This window comes from Pristis pectinata, chromosome 6, assembly GCF_009764475.1.
Source record: "Pristis pectinata isolate sPriPec2 chromosome 6, sPriPec2.1.pri, whole genome shotgun sequence".
Lineage (NCBI taxonomy): Eukaryota > Metazoa > Chordata > Chondrichthyes > Rhinopristiformes > Pristidae > Pristis > Pristis pectinata.
In genome coordinates this window covers 93870431-93892328 of record NC_067410.1, presented here as the reverse complement: position 1 = coordinate 93892328, position 21898 = coordinate 93870431, and the positions used below count along the sequence as shown (strand labels likewise).

The following is a 21898-nucleotide window of genomic DNA, read 5'->3' as shown; positions in this document are numbered from 1 at the left end:
ACATTGTGTGCTGAAGGGCCTGTTCCTGTGCTGCACTGCACTGTTCTATGTTCTAGGCTCGTGGTTGAGGATAATCCAAAAGCCGACATTTACATGAAATTTCAAAAGAGCCTTGGATAGAGATATTTATGCGAAATCTTTGAAAAGATTGCAGTCTGTTGAAAAAGTATCAAATTATCACAATAAAACAGAGGTTTATCTAAGCAGCAGGCAACAACTGACAAAGAACAAATTCCCAGAGAGAGATCTGTCAAGGAATGTTGGGATGGATCCAGCTGGCACTGTCCCATTTTCTGGAATCACTACCCATGTTCACCCCAAAGCCAGTCCCTGGGCTGAGGGCCGGAAGCTTATCATTGGCTTCCCTCCAGGATGGAGTCCAATGGTGTTTGGATGCCAATTGGGTCTTCAACAGTGTGGTTCGATGCCCCATCCTGAAATGCCCTTGACAGCCCCTGATTAAAAGCAAACCTGTGGCCATAGCTTTGCCTTCTGTCAGAGCTGTCACTGATTTTACAATTTTGCATTCAGAGACATTTAAACACAATCAAAATGTAAGTAAATTATCATTTTTTTTAAACAAAAGATATATAGAAACAATTTAACAATCAAAGAAGGGTAAAATAAGTTTTAAAGGTAAATTACCTCTGCTTTGCCTCCTAAATCTTTGTAGTACAACTCACATTGGCATCATTGGTATCTCAGAGTCCAAGAGGTGGATTCCCAGGATAAAACTGGGTTCCATTGTTGGATTCCACAAGGAGCCCAGAAACGGAGAAAACGACGACTTTTCCCGAGTGAACAAGTCAGTAGGAACCGGACATGCAAATTTCACAGCACGGACACATGGGCTGATGCCCCTCTGGTTCCGATTGGGTTACCAGAGCAGCGAAAGTTCTTCCACTGCTGGGAGCTTAACCCACAAAGAATCCTATATTTGAGACAAACTGGCAGGATTGTGATATTGAGCAAGAGTCAACCCCACCTGAGTGCATTCAATGTTTGAGTCGGACTGCTGTTTTACACTCTCTCCGACGGTGTTTCACGTTGGGTGGTATGGTGGTGCAGTAGGAACTGCTGCTGCTACAGCTCCAGACACCAGGGGTTGATCCTGACCTCAGGTGTTCATGTGGAGTTTGAACCTTTTCCCAAGGACCACGAGGTTTTTGTCTGGCAATCCAGTTTCCTCCTTCATCCCAAAATCAGGTTCTTTGGCTACTGTAAATTACCCCTTGGTGAAGATCAGTGGCAACAGAATTGAAGGGAAAATTGATGAGCAAGTGAGAGCAAATAAGTTGCAGGGCTGCAGGGAAATAAGAGGAATGGGACTCAACAGATCGGTCTGCTTTGTATCCCAGGGTCAAATAGTCTCCTTCTATGAAGTAGTAAGTAGATGAGTAAAATCACTGGCACATAAAGGCAAGATGGATGTAAAACAAGGGTTCTACCAAAACCCACCTTAATCCCATCAGGTGGTTTAGCCTAAAATTATCCACTCAGTCTCGGTTTCGGCACATTAGAGTTATGTTAGCTAAATATTCTCAATTTCATAAGGTAAGAGAAAAGGCTTACCACTTGGATGTAATATAATTTGGAGGTTCCTGTCATACTGGTGTTTCTCAGCCAGTGTGATGTACAGAGTGGAAGCAGACCTGGCAATGGGGTCTGCACCAGCTCGTAGTGCATGTGTGGGACTCTCCACACCTGTAAAGCAAGAGGAATTAAAATTAAAGAAATTAAGGTTTCAGGAGGTTCCAGGGCTTCCTACCTGCTGGAATAGGTATTTAAAGATACTTTGCAAAAGCCTGTTCCCACTGCAATCTTTCCTTCAGCCTGAGAGTATCATCCACCTTGTGTCTGCATTCCACAGCTCAATGTCACAGGCTGCCACAGTTATAACATCTTCCTCTCAGGAGGTTCCTCCCTTTTCCTGAAGATGCCAGAGAGCTAGGCCCTATCCTGTGTTTGCTTGATAGTTGCCTCCATTGCTTGGGCAATGTAAAGTGCCTGCTTGAAATTCAGTTCCTCCTCACTGAGCAACTCCTTCAAGCACATACATTTTGGATTCTACAGACTAGGTGATCCAGCAAGATCTCCTATGAACTTGTACCCTAGAGTGCGGCAATCCATCTCAAATCTGTGACCACACCCATCAAAGTTTCATCTGGATGCTGATTAAACATACCATTGAACTATAGGGAGTGGGGCATGAGGCACTTATTGTGTTCAATTAACTTACCCAACTCTTCAAATGTCTTGTTTCTTTGTTTGTCTGGAGCTAGCAACATATTAATGAATTTGCACATATTAGTTGTGAGAGAAATATACTTCTTTCTCCTCCTGGAATGTCAATTCTAGCAAAAAAAAAATCCCACCATTCTAATTCAATCCATGAAACTGTGCAAGGATCAATGGCACAGACTGTAGTTACCGTGACTATGTCAGCACACAACTGGTACAAGTACAAAAGACAGAAAAGGAAATTCAGCTCAGTGTCAATAATCCATGCTGCTCCAAAGTGCAAGAGAAAGAACTAAAAAAAATCTCACAAAAGCCAAGCCACACTTCCAAAAGCCACCTTGCTAGTCTTCATTCATCCCCCCTGCAAATTAATAACACTGTTCAATGTATTCAAACTGGTCCAGTTTAGTGTCTCTTCCCCATGCTGCACCTCCCCCTCCCAATTCCCCCACCCCCATCCCCATTAAAGTAATTGCATTTCACTGTAAAAGCAATGTCTTCTATATTCAATTAGAACTGCTTTCTTACAACCCAATACTTAAATTTATCGACAAAAAATAATGTTACCCTCATTATTATTCAGAACCTCACTGTGCTGTGCTTACACTCGGAGTGATTTACTGCATTAGTGCTTGGATTGTATGGAAACTCGTCAGATTCCTCCTGTCAGAAGTAATTGTGTTTAGCACAGAAACTGCAGGAATCAATCTGTTGGATTGACTTAAACTATTGATTATTTCTACCTCTATCTGCCTGTCCTGAATATTTTATAAAGATGGTGAATAATTATATATCCTGGAAAAAAAGGGATACCTTCCAGCTAAATTTAATTTCTTGCCACGTTTTGTGGAGGAAGGCCTTTAACTATTTAAGTTCCTCTCTGTCCCACAAGGTTTTAATTAAGGTTCTAAAATATTTGGATCAGGGACAAAAACTGGAAGGAAAAATATGTGAGCCTTTGCTTCTGCCTCATTTGTCTATCAATGCAGTAATTACCAGAGTTATCTTAAAACATTTAAAATGTACATAATCCAACCATTCCACCTCTGGAAAAACCAAACCACTTTCAGGAAAACCAAACCACTTTCTGGAAAAAACTGCACTCAACAAGGATAATAAGTGAAATAAAGCAATCTCATTGCAGCAAACTGCATGGGCTCAAAGCTGATAACATTATCAAATATTCTCAGGGATGGAGATGGCAAGAGAAAATAGGGGTAATTTTAACCTAATGTAATAGGAGGGTTGAAAATTGCCTAACCTATCTTTTTCCGGCCTTGGTTAAGGTAGGGTTCAGTGATGGCACAATGGTTAAGTTACTGCCTAACAACCAAATAGTTTGAATGAAGAGACACGAGTTCAAATCCTACAATGGCAGCCATGGAATATAAGTACACTTAATAATAATCTGGAATTTAAAAACAAACAGCTAGTCTTGGCCGTGATGATCATAAAGCTGCTGGACTATTGCCTCTCATGGAAGGAAATCCTCACCAGGCCAGACTCTTATGTGATTCAGATTCGCAGCACTGTGGTTGATTCTTAAATGACCTCCGAAATGGCCTAACAAGTTTTCCAGTAGGCAGTTAGAGAAAGGTAATAAAAATGACCCTGCCAACAATGCCAACATCCTGTGAAAGGAATAAATAAAAGAAAGGGTGAGAGGAGGGTAACGAAAATCCAGTTTTAGCTGGTGCGTATCAAGGAGGTTATCTTCACATTGGCTTTTTAAACCATTTTACTGAACCTGAGAAATGCCTACCAGGTAAAAAGAGGTGAAAAGGTCTGGCTAAGTGTGTTTGCAGGACTGCTGCTGAGCCAAGATCACAAATGGTTGCAAACTGCTTTGATAGCTGCCGAGGTAGTGAAAGACATAATGTGAATGTCAGTGGTTCTTCCTCTTCAGAAAGAGCAGGTGTGTTTCTCACAGTTCTCTTACATCCAGTTCCATGATTGACAACTCACCAATATATTCCCATAATCCACTCACCACTCCTCACTCTTGGACCCCTGAAAGCACAAGCTCCCCGCACCTTCTCTCCTGAACAATCCATCTTCTCCATGGGCATTTTCTTTCCCTCTATCAAAAACATTCTCTCACTTCAGACATGATGTCAACCCACTGAACACCACTCTGCTCCACAATACTACAGTCCTCTGTTCTTCTGAACACCATCTCTCCCAACCCCTATCCCAACCTCACTGCTTCCTCCCCGTAAACACACTGTAGGTACATTAAAAGAACACTTTGCTCTAGGAATTGCCACAGCAGAATTCAGTTGCAAGGAAGGAACAACGTTGTGCACTACACTAGGAATGGCCATTGCAGAGTGTATGGAGGAAATCAGCTAGATTGTGGATCAGGTCTGGAGGGGCTTGAGGATTCGTATGGATAGCCAGGCATCAGTGGGGGATTGATGGTGGATAAGAAATGCAGTCAGAAGGCAGCGACAATTTGAACAATCCAACTCAAAAACTATTTCTCTGCTTTATAATAGCTTTTCATGTGGAACTGAAATTCATCCAGATTTCAGCATCTGCAATCTCAAGTCTCTAATCCAGTCAGTGCTCAATTAAAAGATGCACTCCTTCAGGGAGGAATGGTAGACATTGATAAGCTTCCAAATAGTGACATTTCTTACCTGCTAGGAGACAGGGGCCACGCACTAGCATCTCAAAGCTAAATTCATACGGTACTGGGTTGAATACTTGTTCCGATAAGATCTCTGGTAGGCTGCGGTGTTCATTGGATTTCTCCACTTTCATACTCCCTGCTCCAAAGCAATTGGTAGAACTAAAACTATAGTTAAGGGGAAGAAAAGGAATATGAAAATTCAGGTACAATTATAACTTAAAGAGTATAACAAAGTAAAAATAATTAGCAAACAACCCCGGCGACCTCAAAGCACCAGTCTCAGAAACACGGTTGCTATTGATGTTTAAGGTTCCCGGTTATGAAAGATCAGGATTACTACTGACTGCTGTGTCTTCAAAGTAACCAGTAGTGGCCCAGGTTAAGTTGTACTCAGGTTTAAATATGCATATCAACCCTACTGCCTGGCAGAATTTACACAGACACACAGGTTTGAATTTCAGCCTCATAATGGCCACACCTGGATGCCTGAGTCTTGACTCCAGGATTAGCGATCTGAACGGTCTTTTTATTTCATTGTGGTGAAGAGTATACTCCTCAGGATCTTCTGATACCTAAATATTTTTTATAACCAGAACAATAAAAAAATGGATATGGTTCTCTGCCTCCCATGGACTACAATTACTTTGTCCAACATTGGTGTACAGAAGCCTAAACACATTCATATGCCATTCTTTCTCAGCTGTATTAGTTAAGGCGTTAGCCCATACATTTTGAAAGGATGATAACCAATAGTAAAAAAACTAAGCATTCCAGTGAATAGATTGTTTGCATGTTCAGGAGTCCAATTTGAAAACCTCCACTTGATGAAAACAGGTTAGTCATGCTTCAAATAGTACCAGTCACATATTGTTTGGGGTTACTTATCACCCAAACTGGGAGCCCTTTGACCATCACCATCTTGGATTAGGAGGATGACTGAACCATCCACCTGTTTCAGTTAGTTTGCCTCCTGGAATGCAAATTAAAGTCCAACTGCAAACACTGCAAATCCAGGGTATGAATGGGTGAAGCGGCTCATTGGGATATCATGTGGCTGTTGGTAGAAATTTTAACTCTGTCTAGTTGGTGTGAAATGAGTGGCTTAAATGGAGGGCCCCCATTTCCTCCTGATCCTCCTTTTCAGTGATACTAATATAAGCACCTACCAGATAAACATACACTTCCAAGTTTTAATCCACTCCCGAGCAGGATGCCATTTTCAACATGGCAAAAGCAACAAGGCAATCTAAGATTAATTAGAAGATAGTTCCTGGTCTCTACTGCCTTAGACTCTCCTTTCCCCATCTACTAAACTCTTGCAATACACCCCCAAGCCCCAATTACTACAATTGCCACTCTTTCCCTATTTGTTATTATATTGTATGAAGGAAAGTGACCGCCACATGTATACTTTTTATAAATTTATATTTTTATTGTCTTTTTTAATTAGTGAAAGAAACATTAAAACAAAAGTTATAAATCAATACTTAACCCTTTCAAAGTATGTGGAATAACATCTCAATTAATACTTCAGGAGTATATTACAATAAATATATTATCTTTACCTCATAACCATTTAAAACCTAGTTAAGTTGTTTAATGAATTATTTTGTGCTCAAACCTATAGATCAAGCTTATGGTCATTTTCCCCAATATCTCCTTATGTGAGTCGATGTCAAAGTTTGTTTGATAACATTCCCCTGACGCCCTTGGTCATTTTGTTACATGAAAGGCTCCGTATAATGCAAAAATTTGATGTTGCTGTGGTAATGTGAATAGCTCCATATGAAGTCATACCCCATCGGCACTCACCGTTCTTCATCACTTCTTGTAGACTCAACCTTCCCCTCATTGTTGTGTACCAGAGGCATAAATACAAGAGGAAACAGCACCTGCACCGTGCCATTCTGCTGTGTCTGAAGCTCCAGTGTAGTGCTCAAGAATATCGTCATGGTTTCCAGAGAACCAATCAACCCAGTGCTAACAATGAAAGTCGTTCTTTCCATATCTTCATCCAATATCAGGTGACCTGTGCACCAATACAGTGAAGACTCAAGTTAAGGGTGCTCAAATATTTTCATTTCCAAAGCTGCAGAAAGTACACCTGATTGAGAGTAACTAGGGGACTCAACAACACCCTCTGTAACTGGATCCTTGACTTCCTGACTAACAGACGGCAATCAGTAAGAACAGGCAGCAACACCTCCGGCACTGTTATTCTCAACACTGGTGCCCACAAGTCTGCATCCTCAGCCCTCTACTCTACTCCCTACATACTCATGACTGCGTGGCCAGATTCCGCTCTAACTCCATCTACAGGTTTGCAGATGATACCACTGTAGTGGGTCCTATCTCAAATAACGATGAGTCGGAGAACAGGAAGGGGAATTAAGGGTTAATGGAGAAAGGCAGGTAGGTGGACCTTAGTCCATGGCCAGATCAACCATCATCTTATTGAATGGCGGAACAGGCTCGACGGGCCAGATGGCCTACTCCTGCTCCTATTTCTTATGTTGTAAGTGACGATGCATGTCATTAAGGCATGTTACCTTGTTTTTCTTGGGTACCGGAATGATAGTGGTCTTCTAAAAGCAGGTGGGAACATCAGATTGAAGCAGGAAGAGGTTAAAAATGTCTGCAAATACCTCCACCAGCTGATCAGCACAAGATCTGAGGACACGGCCAGGGACACCATCTGGCCAGATGCCTTCCGCGGGTTCACTCTCCAGAAGACTGATTTTACATGGATTCAGGTGCATTGGAGGCCGTTAGGGTGGGTGGTGACAACCCAATCCCCTTCCGTTCAAAAGGTGTATAGAATGTTTTAAGCTCATCGGAAAGGGATGCACTGTTGTCAGTGATGCTGCCTGACTTCATTTTGTAGCCCATTATAGCATGTAAGCCTTGCCGCAACTGACTGCAGGTCTGGGACTCAATTTTGAACTGGTATTGTCTCTTAGCATCTCTGATAGCTTTACATAGGTCGTATCTCAATTTCTTGTGTAGGTCAGGGTTACCTGATTTGAATGCTACAGTCCTCAACTTCAGTAAGGAGTGGATCTCCCGGTTAATCCATGGTTTCCGGTTTGGGAACACCCGGATTTGGTACACAATCCTCAAAACACTTGCTGGTAAAGTGAATGATGGTGGTGACATACTCATCTTGCCTGGCAGCTGAGTCTTTGAATATGGACTAGTCCACTGACTCAAAGCAGTCACGTAGAAGCTCATCTATTTCCTCAGACCAGCACTGTACAACTAAAGCACTGATTAATTATGTATTTTATATTGGAGCAGTGTATTTCCTTTCCATTGCTGATTTATTGCCATTTCTGCAACTGACCCATTACTAGATCAGCACATGCAAATGCTTTAAGCAATAATCATGTATATGCAAAATTAATTGAGCAAGGGATTTTCATAACTCCCAAGCTATAGCTCCAACATTTTTAGTGGCGAATCTTAAACTTTAACTTGATGCAAATCAATCTTTGAGATAGATAAAGTAATTTTATACACATCTTTTAAAATATTTACCGAAGAAGACTAAGTCAATAACAGGAGTGTTGTCCTTAGCTCTGTAAACCTCCTATTAAGAAAGTAATCCCATACAAGATACTTATTGGTTTTGTCTTGAAGTACTTCTTAGGCAGTAAACCCTTGCTGTTGTTGAGAAGGCAAAATAAAACACAATCCAATTCAATTGTCGAAGTACAAAAATTTGCACTGCATTAAACTACCTTTTGGATAACTTAGTGACTCCAGAAACATTACTTTATAGAAACTATCAGAATAGAGCATGAGTGGAGAGTATTCTGCAGCCTGCACCTACCTTTGTTACATTGAAGTGCCAGGTTGGAGCGCCTGTAACAATCAAAACAGCAATCTTCAGCTCTCCCCCGGTTCTTTACCTGGATTGTTACTAGTCTTCCTGCTGTCAAGGCTTCAAAGGCAACCACCACCTCTGACTCCTCCAACAGGTAAACAAATACACCTAGAAAAAGAATCAAGGCTTTCTAAAAAGAATTTTATTTTATACAGTAATAATAATGCTTTTGAGTAGATAGATGTTAACAAATTAATTCTAATAGCACTTCAGATAATGCGGACCAGCAGCAAAGTAAAAACAAAACTACCACCAAAATTTAGGAGGTTCCCTTCTGTGAACTTCCTCTTTTTCAATCTCAGTTGTAATTTGGGTATTTTAATGTGTCCTACAATAGGTTTAGTAGGTAGGTTGTTCATCCAATCAGACCCAGGAACTTTCACGGACAGCAGAGCCAGAATTAAAAGCAAAATCAGTGATTTCTAAATGGTTCCATCTGTAAAGACTAACAGCAGGGCACATGAAGGAGTAGATTATCAGTGACAGCAACTTCAAAACTTTCACATTTAACCATGTCAATGCAGGCACCAACATTTGCAATCAGCTTTACTTGGTAGTCATGGTGAACTATTAAAATCTAAGTCAAATTCTGGTGCACTCTGATGGACATGAGAACTAAAGTCACAGATGAAAAGGATATGGGTGATTTAATCCTAGTCTAACTAAATTAGTTTATTAATGAAGGAATTGATATCTCCTGTTGTTTATTAATTCCATATGCAACCAATGTTTTGCTAATTCTTGTCAACAGCTGTCTCAATAATACTTTGCCCTGTGTTTGTTTGAGCAATGCTGGGAAGCACAGCAACAGGAGAATGGATATTCTTGCTCCTAAGAACAACATAATTCACTCTCAGAAGATGTGGAAAAATATGTCTCCCTTAGCAAAAAATTCTTCAAATTGTTGTAAATAGCTGGATTTTCATTATCAGTCCCATCCCCCTCTATGTTTGCACAGTCAGTTATGGGTAACAGGGTGTGGATTTCCTCCGGGTGCTCCGGTTTCCTCCCACATTCCAAAAGATGTATAGGTTAGGAAGTTGTGGGCGTGCTATGTTGGCGCCGGAAGCATGACAACACTTGCGGGCTGCCCCCAGAACACTCCACACAAAAGGTGCATTTCACTGTGTGTTTCGATGTACGTGACTAATAAAGATATCTTATCTTATTTTCAGAAGGGCAAGAATCCCCTTGCATCCCTGAAACTCATTTGCACAACAACAAATGTGCCCACTGCCATGAACCAATGCAACCAATCAATCTTCTGTAATGCAATACAAAAGAGATATTTTGTTGCATGAAATATTTTGATATATTCAAGAACAGTAATTTAGTCCTTAATTAATGCTATTAGGAAAAATAGCTTATCCCAAAAAAGTAAGCATTTTGATCAGATTGTCTAGTCTACCATGAATATAGTGATTTTAAATGAATGAAAATGGCTTTAAAGGCAACCATTTGCTGCTTGAATTGGTGTTCAGCAGTTTTTTGTAAATTGAAAAGAATAATATTCAAAAGTTTTTGAAGTGTGCCAATTGATGATACAGATAAAAACATTTAATTTGTAGAGCTTTATGATGGTGTGAATACTGTCGAAGGTAATTAATTTTAGCTGAGAGGTGCCATCTTTAGGAGTAAGACAAATTGTAGTATAATATTTCTTAACTAGTGTGAAATATTTGCAGTGAAGTTTACACTAAACATAACTGGCATTTAAAACCATGCTATTATTTGCACTGATTTGGCTGATTCCAGATAAATTATAACAAACAAACCACCCAAACCAGAAGGAAACTCTAGTCCCTGATATCTTAGATACTCTTACATTCCCTAATGCCAAATAAACTTTGAATTTATATTATTTGTTTATTGTGCCATTTGCATTAGATATTCAGTTGCATACCTTCCACCGGTTCACTTTCTGGGTTGGTATAGGTGAGGCTCGTGGATATCCTGAGGGAGTAACCATTAGTGCAGGCTCTGATACAGGATGCATTCAAAGGGAGAGGTGCCCATGTTGATTGGTTTAACAGTCCTGGCATTGTGTTCAGCTGAGCCTTGAGCCCTTTCTGACAGCAAGTCTAAAACGTATCGTTCAGCACACTCTGATCATAACATAAAGTCCGAAATATCTGTAGAAGGACATTTAAAAACAAAAGTTCAATTGGACTTTGGCATTTAATAATCAAATTTTGCTGTTAAATAAATGAGCTTTTGGATTATTTCTAGGCATCCTACTGATAAATGTCAAATATTACAAATTGTAAGTCATTGCTTGGTCCAGATATGAAATTCTCAAACATGCCATATGTACTAATTGCATCATAGAATCTCTGTCACACAAAATATTGTCATCGTAGCAAGAAGTCCTTATTGTGATAGTACAGTGAACACCGACCAGTGTTCAGGTGGCTAATTGTACATTAAAACAGAATAGATAAACTGAACTTCAAATTTAAACATTGGAGAAAATGTTTGAGATTCAAGAATGGTTTCTTGAATAAGAGGAAAACATAATTGCCTTAAAGTTACACTGCATTGTATTAGTTACTATTTTGTATCATGAGGACCATTCTTTTACAATCACTTATGTAATATTGTACTGCAGTGCTTCCCACAGACACTTCTAGTTTTGAATGTGCTATGAAATTTTGAATTGTTTCTCCATTAACCTTTAGTTTTGAAATATGACACTTCAGAGCATCAGCCATTTCAAATTGAGGTTATAGTGTAAATCTACATAATAAATAGAGATGTTTCCAAATCTCAATCACAGAATAACATCTGGAGAGGAACTGCATTGTTTACATGTCTGTCAATAATTAACAATAGTACCAACATTTAATTTCATTTGACAGATAAATCTGCACAATGATTACTATGTATTCTTGTTTTGTTTCTTTTCTAAACATATTTCAGTTTTGAACTTAACCTAGGCGGCATATTCTTAGCTGAATCCTCTGTATTCTTAGCTGGGAGGTCAGGTATAAAGGAGAAGGGTGTGAAGGTCTTCTCCCTCACTTTGCTGGTGATTGGGTTAAAGATCTCTTATTCAGACTGAATGAATGGAAAGTAATATGCTCAAATATTTTTCAGCTCCCACACCCCTGGGTCAATCTTACCCTCGCAACCTTCAAAAGCTATCAATTCCTGTTGGCTATTGAACTGAAAGGGATCTAGGCTAGCCCAGTTGAACAATCTATTTATGTCTTTTAAAAATGGAATCTGGGTTGGTCAGTTTCTATAAGGAATACCCTCTATTTCAGCTGGAGCTTTATGCAGATTCTGTGAGAACTGAACTTTATTTTGGTGATATATATTACAAAGGGATGTTTGTGTTATGGGGATCGAGAGAGACAAGAAATAGAGAAATGCTCAGAAAGGCACGAAACGGTAAAATAGAAACATATCTCCACTGACATTAAATTTGGCTCTGCATATCTCAGGTAGCATAAACCCATGGGAAAAAATAAAAAAATTTCCTCTATTAATTTCAACTGTACAAATATACAGGCAGACAAATTAGGAGCAGGAATAGGCCCTTTATTCCTCAAGCCTGTCTCCACCATTTAATAACATCATGGCTGTTCTGATTGTCACCTCATCTCTTCATTCCCATCTGTCCATCTTAACTTTTCAACACCTTGCTTATCAAGGATCTATTTACCTCTGTCTTAAAAATATTCAGAGACAGTGCATCCACCATCCTTTAAGGAAGAGGGATCCAAAGACTCACGACAAAATACTTTACCTCATCTATAACAACCCCTTCTTTTTAAACAGTGGCCCCAAGATCTAAATTTTCCCACAAGAGAAAAACTCCTCTCAACATCCACCTTGCCAAGACCCCTTAGGTTCTTAAATATTTCAATTGGGCATTCTTACTTTTCTGAACTCTACTGGTTACAAGCCTAGCCTGTCCAATCTGTTCTCATTAAATGACCAAACCCATTCCAGGTGTGATACTGCTAAACTGCTTCTAATGTATTAACATTCTTCCTTAAATAAAGAAACCGATGCTGTACACAATGCTCCAGATGTGCTCTCACCATTGCACTGTGTCACTGAACCATAACCTCTCTATTTTTGTATTCAATCTCCTGGTAATAAATCACAACATTCTTATAAATTTCCTAATTACTTGCTGTACCATATACTGACCTTTTATGAATCATGCATTAGAAACCCCAGATCCCACTGCATCTCTCTCTATTTTAGATAATACGCTTCCTTTTTTTTTACTTTTCCAGCCAAAGGGACAATTTTACGATATTCAAAATTATCCTCTATTTGCCAGGTCTTTGTCCACTCACTTAAACTACAGTATATATAATCCCTCTATAGTCTCTTGTGTCCTCTTCACGGCACAGTAGTCTAGCAGTTAGTGTAACGCTATTACAGTGCCAGTGACCTGGGTTCAATTCCGGCTGCTGTTTGTATGTTCTCCCTATGTGTCTGTGTGGGTTTCCTCCGGGTGCTCCAGTTTCCTCCTACATTCCAAACACATATGGGTTAGGAAGTTGCGGGCATGCTATGTTGGTGCCAGAAATGTGGCGACACTTGCGGGCTGCCCCCAGAACACTATGCAAAAGATGCATTTCACTGTGTGTTTCAATGTACATGTGACTAATAAAGATATCTTATCTACCTTATCTTATCTTACTTTCCTATTTATCCTTGGAATTGGTATTGGTTTATTATTGTCACATGTACCGAGGTAGAGTGAAAAACCTGTCTTGCATACCGTTCACAAAGATCAATTCATTACACAGTCCATTGAGGTAGTACAGGGTAAAACAATAACAGAATGCAGAACAAAGTGTAACAGCTACAGAGAAAGTGCAATGCAGGTAGACAATAAGGTGCAAGGTCATAACAAGGTAGATTGTGAGGTCAAGAGACCATCTTATTGTACCTGGGAACCGTTCAATAGTCTTATAACAGCGGGATAGAAGCTGTCCTTGAGCCTGGTGGTACATGCATTCAGGCTGTCGTATCTTCTGCCTGATGGGAAGGGAGAGAAGAGAGGATGTCCGGGGTGGGTGGGGTCTTTGATTATGCTGGCTGCTTTACTGAGTAAGCAAGAAGTATAGACAGGGCCCATGGAGGGGAGGCTGGTTTCTGTGATGTACTGAGCTATGTCCACAACTCTCTGCAGTTTCTTGTGGTCCTGGGCAGAGTAGCTGCCATAACAAGCTGTGATGCATCCAGATAGGATGATTTCTATGGTGCATTGATAAAAATTAGTGAGGGTCAACAAGGACATGCCAAATTTCTTTAGCCTCCTGAGGAAGTAAAGGCGCTGGTGAGTTTTCTTGGCCGTAGTATCTACATGGTTGGACAAGGACAGGCTATTGGTTATATTCACTCCTCGGAACTTGAAGCTCTCAACTTTCTCAGCCTCAGCACCGTTAATGTAGACAGGAGCATGTGCACCATCCCCCTTCCTGAAGTCAATCACCAGCTCTTCTGTTTTGCTGACATTGACAGAAAAGTTATTTTCATGACACCATGTTACTAAGCTCTCTATCTCCTTCCTGTACTCCAATTCATTGTTATTTGAGATACAGCCCACTATGGTGGTATCATCTGCAAACTTGTAGATGAAGTTAGAGCAGAATCTGGCCATGCAGTCATAAGTATATAGGGAGTAGAGTACAGGGCTGAGGACACAGCCTTGTGGGGCACCAGTGTTGAGAATAATCGTGCTGGAGGTGTTGCTGCCTATCCTCACTGATTGCGGTCTGTTGGTCAGAAAGTCAAGGATCCAGTTACAAAGGGAGGTTTTGAGTCCCAGGTATCGGAGTTTGGTGATGAGTTTGCTTGGAATTATAGTATTGAAGGTGGACCTGTAGTCAATAAACAATAGTCAACATGGGTGTCAATGCTGTCCAGATACTCCAGAGATGAGCGTAGGGCCAGGGAGATGGCGTCCACCGTGGACCTGTTTCGCAGTGGGTCGAGGTTGTCTGCAAGGCTGGAGTTGATGCGTGCCATGACCAGCCTCTCAAAGCACTTCATGATGGTGGATGTCCAATTAGCAAAGTAACCTTCATCCATTATTTATATATATCATAAAAAGTTGAAGTCCCAGCACCGATCCCTGTGGCACACCACTCATTACACCTTACTCACCAGAAAAAGACCTGTTTATGCCTACTCAGTTTCCTGTTTAGCCAGACAATCTTCTATCCACATCAATATGTTACCTCTTACACCATGAGCTTTATTTTCTGCAACAACCTTTGTTGTGGCACCTTATCAAATACCTCCTGGAAAACTAAAATTGGAAAATCCACCAGTTAACTTTTATTCTCGGTTCCTATTACTTCTTCAAAGACCGTATTATAATGATCATGTTACTAGACTTTCAATCCAGAGGCTTGGACTAATAATAGAACATGCTTTAAGTTCCACACAGTTCGAGAATTTGCACTGAGTTTTTAAAAATCTGTAAATAAACAACACCTAATATCAGTAAAAAAATGGCCCAGATGCTGTCCAGTGGGCATTCAAAATCCAACCAGCATATCCTTGAGGGATCAAAACAAGGTGTTTCTACCTGGTGTAGGCTGCTGTACCTTCAGTCCCATAACAATACAGTTGCAGAGACTTGCATGAAGTACAAGAACAACTTCTGTGAGGACTCTTTGAAGAAACACTCCAATCAGTTCCAATCTATTGGTCTTTCTCAATATTTCACTTTTTTTATGTTTGTTATATTTATTCAGTCACAAGATGTGGGTGTCACCAGCAATCCCAGCATTTATTCTTCATCCCTAACTGTCTGAGTTGAGGAGGCAGCTTAGAGTCAATCACATTGGTGGGTCTAAGTCATGTGTAGGCCAGGCACTGTAAGGCCAGAGAACTTCCTTCCCCAACGGCCATTTGTGAACAATCTGGATTGCATAAATTGATGGTTTCATAACTGAGACTAAATTTTTTTAAACTTTAAATTTATTTAATTATATGAATTTAAATTCCCCAACAGTCACGTTTGTTCAATTTTTTCTTGGGCAAAAGTAGCTTGTTCGAAGTAGTCCACCAACAGTCCATGGTGTACTGGGTAGCAATCATCACTGCTCATCTGTATGCTTCTTACAACAGGCACTGGAAACATACCAATGATATTGCCTCTGTAAAATCTTCCAAGTTTACCTGCAGCCAGTGTCAGCACCCCAACCAAACAACATCCCCAGCCGTGAGACCCTGATTACACTCTATGGGTTCCCTAGGCCATAACATTTGCATGCCTGACATCAAATTCCCCAAACAGATACTCTATTCAGTGCTCTGCCAATGGAAGAGATTATCAAGAAGGCAGATGATAAAATGCTCTCAAAGCCTCCTTGAAGAGATGTAGCATTCCATCCTTGGAAATCCTGGCCCATGAATACTCAAAGTGAAGAAGATGCATTCAGGCTGACATTAAGTACCTTAATCCCATTTGACAGGAGCACAGCAAAGCCCAATACAAATGGAGAAAGGAACGCACAATCTCACAAACCACCCACCAGTCCACCCCATATACTGCTTCCTGCTCCACCTGTGGCAGAATCAGTGCTTCCTACATTGGCCTCATCATTCACCTCAGAACCAACAGAACTGGAGTGGGAGCAAGTCATCTTCAACCCGAGGGGCTGCCTGAGAAATAAGAAGACTGCATAAAACCATATGTGAGCCTAGATGAAATGAAGGTTAAAAAATAACACAGGGAAAATTAATTTATGGGAAGTAAACAGCTCAAAATAACCACTGTCCAATATTCCTAACACAAAACTGGCTTGCCCTGGAAACACATTGGAACCTGTAGGAGATTTCTCCCACAGTATGATAATAATTTAATTTTTTGCAACTAAGTTTATGATGGCATTTCTTTAGTACTTCAGAAAAACCTCAACGACATTTTCAGAAACTAATTTGAATTTATATTGAATACACAGCAAGAAAAGTGGCGTGGGGTAAGAGCCTGCAGGTTTTACCAGCAGCCTGCAGAAAAATGTGAAATAGGTTTTAACTTCACTGAGTGACAGCAACAAATTCAGATAAGTTCTGATTGAAAAAGTCATCAACCTGAAACATTAACTCTGTTTCTCTCTCCACAGGTGTTCCCTAATCTGCTGAGTATTTCCAGCATTCTTTGCTTTTATTTCAAATTTTCAATATCTGCAGTTCTTTTCAACAACATCAGTTTGTTAGGTCCATTGGTGATTAAAAAAAAGGTACAACTGTACACACTTCTATTAGATACTGACTTCCTGTTAGTGTGTGCACCTCATACCAGATTTCATATATTCCACTAAAAGGTTGATTTACATCCACCATCTGTTGCCTGATCATGAGTTTTCTCTTTTATCAGACTGGATAAAGTACAAACACCTGATATCTCTGTCAGGCTAAGTAAACCATAGCTAATTCAAACCTGCCATTGTGCATAATTGAAGTTATATGAAAGGTTATCCATGATTACCATTCAGTTAGTTGCTTAGCCCTGAGGATAGTACGTAGCATCAGTGCACCAGGCACTGTTAATCTCTTTTCTTTCCTGCCTTCATCTTTAAAAGATGAGTAATAGTTGTGGACATACAGCTGACCCAACTGAATTTCTAATGCAATCAATTTAAAACCATAAGCAAAGTAAACCATAAAGATGGTATCCGTTTGTTAAACTAAAGTGAAAACTCTTTTTAAAAGACATTTTTAAAATTTGTTTCACTTTAACCTTCCAGTTCTTTTAAATAGGATGGTGCTCTTTGAAGTGACAGTAAAGATTTGGCATAAACAGTGCTCATTTTAACAGCCTTTGAGTCAGAACATTACAAATGCATTGCAAACACTAATTCTGGTATAGAAAGATGGACATAAACGTGTTCAAGGATAAGCAAACCTTAAAATTCTCTTCAGTGCCAACATAACCTTCTCTTTAATAATTAGAAAATGCAAACAGGAAAGGTATACCATGGAGTCAATTTTGTTACACATACTCAGTTTTCCCTGTTCAAACCAAATTGAAAAACTCAAATCCCAGTGAAAAGGCACAGAAAGCAGGAAAGCAGATGGACAAATCAGTGCACACACACTCAAATTTCAAGCCACCAGAAAATCATCAGTACCTCAAACTGGACCAGGTCATATCTCCAGGCCCAACTGGTCTATGCTCAGGGTGCAGGCCTCTCAGGGTCTTAAGAACTGGCAAATTACACCAAAAGTTTGGCCTTCGCAGAGGTCAACGATTTCCAAATTTTACTAAAGGTTTATTTACTTCAGAGTTTTAATGACAGTCAAATTTCACCAATGCTTTACCTAGGCAAGGCTCTTAACCACTGCCTAATTTCACTGAAGCATTGCCCTCTTTGCTGTCTTAATGACGACCAAAAACATCAGTCGAATTCCACCATGAGCACATTTTGAAGGTTAAATATGGTAAAATGCATTGCACTGGTTAAGTTGCAGCATGAATAATTATGGGGGCTACACAAGGATTTATAAATTACTATTTTCATCTGTTATACTAATGTTAAGTCAAGTATAAAGAGTAAATATGTTTTGAGAACTTGACGGTACCTCAACGGTCTTTCATCTCTCAAATGTGGGTTCAGATCCACTTATAGCAATGGCAAGAAGAGTTTCTTTGTCTGCTCTTACTTATTTCCAATATTGACAGGTCACTTCTTCTAAGACCTGAGCTCAAAACATCTTCTAATTTATTGATAAATTAGCAGGCACTTAGAGATAATGGAAAATGGGCTAACATGGGGAAAAAAAATCACCCAGGCTCATGGAAATGGTCTTCTGAAGTTGGGTAGAGTGAAGAGAGTTCACTTTCTAATCTGGAACATTGATGCCAAATGCCTGAAATGTTCACTTATGTTTTTTACAACACAGTAGTGTACCTCTCAATATAGTTGTGTTATATTACTTTACTAAAAGATACATTTAGATTTTTAGCATATGCTTACTTTGAAACATTTTACTTACTCTTTGAAAGGAACTGCTTAATAAAAATTGTGAGTTTTTAGATTTAACACTGGGTATGATCAGGCTTTAATCTCTGGCCTTACGAGGATCTGTAAGAACCTATTTAGATCATAAGTTAAGGTTCATACCAGCTGGTGAATTTAAACCAACCTTCCTTTCCCAGATTCTTTTCTTAAATTGACTCACTAACAATTTTGCAATCACTTAATATTTAAACTCAAGGAAACATGGATAGCAGGAGCTTTATAAAGCCTGCAACCTGCAAGAGTAGCAAGAACAAAGAAACACCATCATCTACAAGTTCTAATCAAACACCAAACTGACTTGGAAGTGAATCCATTTTCCTTTGTTGTCACTGGATCTAAATCCTGGAACTCCCTCAGTACCAACACATTGAAAGTACCCTCACAGGACAGCACTGGCTCAAGAAGACCACTCCCCATCACCTTTTCAAGGGCAATTAGGGAAGGACAATTAGGGAAGGAAATAAATGAAGGCCTTGCCAGTAATGTCCTCGTAATTCACTATATGGATATAAATGCACTTTTTGGCAAATATTAACTATAATATAAATTTCTAAAGAAAGCAAGGGCACTGCTAACATTTGTATTGATTAAGTAGGAGATGCTATTGTAAGGCTCTGGACTCAAACATGGCAAACCCAACTCAGGCTATGGAAAAGAGTTCTATTCATTGACAACACAAAAATTCAAGAAGATTTGTAGGCTAATGTAACAATAATAAAGACAGAGATACAGTATTTCTTAAGATCCTTAGGTATCAAATTAAATATAAATATTAAAATACTGTAGATATTGGAATGTAAAATACAACTGGAAAATACTGGATACACTCAGAAAGTTGAGCCACATCTGTAGAATAGAAAAAAGCGTTGACATTTTCAGTATGCAAATCTTTTTTTTCAACTTCTGCCTTAAGCTGCAGTATTTGGGAAGTTTGAACTGACTTATATATGGCGATTTCAGATCCTTTTACTGTCTTTAATTTATGATTTCTTGGCAGATCTTCACCTGGTTGTAATAAGCTGAATATTCCTACTCAGAAGATTGTGCTGTAGTGATGTGTCATTAATGACAAGCTATCTACTACAGATGTAAGGTAAATTGGCCTAAAGGTAAATGTCCTTATAAAACAGGATCTTCTTCTCAGCCAGTCCCTTGGGACCAAGGATGACCTACTTCCTCTTTGGTTGTGTGGGTCTGAAGTGACTGATGAGGGCAATGTGGGAACTGCAGACTCTTCCTCAGAGAGACCAGGAAGTGCCTGATAGGATACTCTAGGCTGATAAATGGAGAACAACCACTCGGGTAAGAGTACCAGGAGGTTAAGAATTGTACCACTGCTGAAAGACAACTTTAGAGGTGGGGGTGGAAGGAAAGATGATCATGAAGGAAGAGAACTGATGGAGAGGCAATGGGAATGTTGAATGAGTGGGGGGGGGCTGTTCTGGTCTGTAATCAATTTTACAAGGAATTTGGAAAGAGAAGCAAAAATGTGCAGATTAATAGTCGGAAGGTGCCAGCAGCAAGTGCTGGGATGATTCACTATCTGGGCTCAGAGATGAAGAATAGTCATTGAGATACCAAGGAGCATCCGATGCCCGTAAAACAACATCTACTTCAGAAGAGACTTCAGGGAATGGGAGGGAGAGAGCTGGCAGTAACAGGAGTCGTGATCCTTAATTTTGGATTCAGAAATGCAGCCACTCTGCATGCAAATAGAAGAGTTTAATGATCTTATGTTCCAAACTAAATTGCCTCATTTTAGCTAAACGGTCAAATTATCATCGCTTTTTCCGGATAGAGGAATAAATCGTTTTCACTGTTCCTCTCTGCATTGATGATAGTATGATATTGGTCGTCAGAAACAAAGCATTCGTTTGGAAGCTAACCCATTATATAAATGAGTTAGAGTGTGTTCTGAGTTTAAGAAAATTACATATCCGGCAAAGGTCAGGGTATCAATTTACTTAACACTCTGAAAGATTCAGCTAACAATTGGAAAGTCGCCTTTATTGTGGAATAAAGGTCGCCCTTTCTCAGGTATATTCATTGGAAGTATTTCTCGTGAAAATATCTGATCAACAAGTTGTTTCTCTTTAGAAAAGTGCGACAGATGTAAAAGTTATTTATTGCAAAGGGAAACAAATGACGGTTGGGAGCTGAACTGAGAGCTGGGGATTGTCACGAGTTATGACTCCAGACTCCGAAACGGCTGGAATATCGAATGGAAACATTGTGGGGTTGTACACAGGCATTGTGTGAATCATTTTTTAAAAAAAATCCGCAGCTGAAAGGGGCTCATAAATGTTTTATTTGTCTAGAGCTATTAAAAAGAAACACATCCTACATCTTTAGCAGAGAGAACCGGGGCTAATAAATAAAACATACTTTAAAGTGTCGAACATCTCAAATAAAGGAGGTGATTTAAAAAAAACGAAAGCTGGTGTTGAAGCGACTGGAGGGGTTGAGCTTCGGAGACGCTGTCACCAGAATGATTCTTTATCAAAAATAACAATTCCTAATACATTGTCCTTCAATTAGAGAATGTTTTGTTTAACATTATTTGCGAATACTGGCTGTCGGGGGAGAAACATCACATCAGTTAAGCAGTAAATATTCATTCCATTCTATGCTCCGACTCAAAGCACCCCGATTATTACCGTTGCTCTTTTCCACTTGGAATGCTTTAACGAGAAAAGTTACACAAATAACCGATCATCTCTGCAACCGACTGCAGAGATGTCCCAGCGTGTCCGAGGGTTGAGGTTTACCTGACTGTTAAACGCCTCCACTATTACCGCCTTTTGAAGAGTTGCCGTTAGCGGTGAGTGTGCAGGATGCTGCTCCTATTGCTATCGGCTGCATCCGCCGCCCTGCCTCTGGATCACAACCCCAATCACGCACATTCGCTAGCGCTCTGTGCCCATTTCAAGGACGTTTCCCAGGATTCTGGCGGCAGAGAGCTGGGTCTCTCTCTCTCTTTGGATCCGCACTCAGAGTGGGAGACAGACTTGATACAGCTAGCCTTAAAGCAACAGCCCTATGCCTTTCCACAGAGAGCCAACACAAATAAAGGGCTTTCGGTTGTGTCACACAGCCAGGCCATCCCCACTGCAACACCGCCCCCCTCCCCCA

At 40.0% G+C, this 21898-nt stretch overlaps 1 protein-coding gene across 7 annotated transcripts in view; it reads right to left on the bottom strand.

Moving 5' to 3' along the window:
- vwa5b2 (von Willebrand factor A domain containing 5B2) overlaps positions 1-21898 on the bottom strand; it is a 154532-nt gene that overhangs the window by 53195 nt on the left and 79439 nt on the right. For all 7 annotated transcript variants that reach the window (XM_052017995.1, XM_052017998.1, XM_052017992.1 and 4 more), the window contains exons 2-6: positions 10666-10894; positions 8709-8870; positions 6689-6905; positions 4884-5041; positions 1573-1704 (exon numbers count right to left, since the gene is read on the bottom strand). In XM_052017995.1, coding sequence (XP_051873955.1) covers positions 1573-1704; positions 4884-5041; positions 6689-6905; positions 8709-8870; positions 10666-10804 — 808 coding nt within the window. In that variant the 5' untranslated portion in view covers positions 10805-10894. The remainder of the gene's footprint in view (positions 1-1572; positions 1705-4883; positions 5042-6688; positions 6906-8708; positions 8871-10665; positions 10895-21898) is intronic.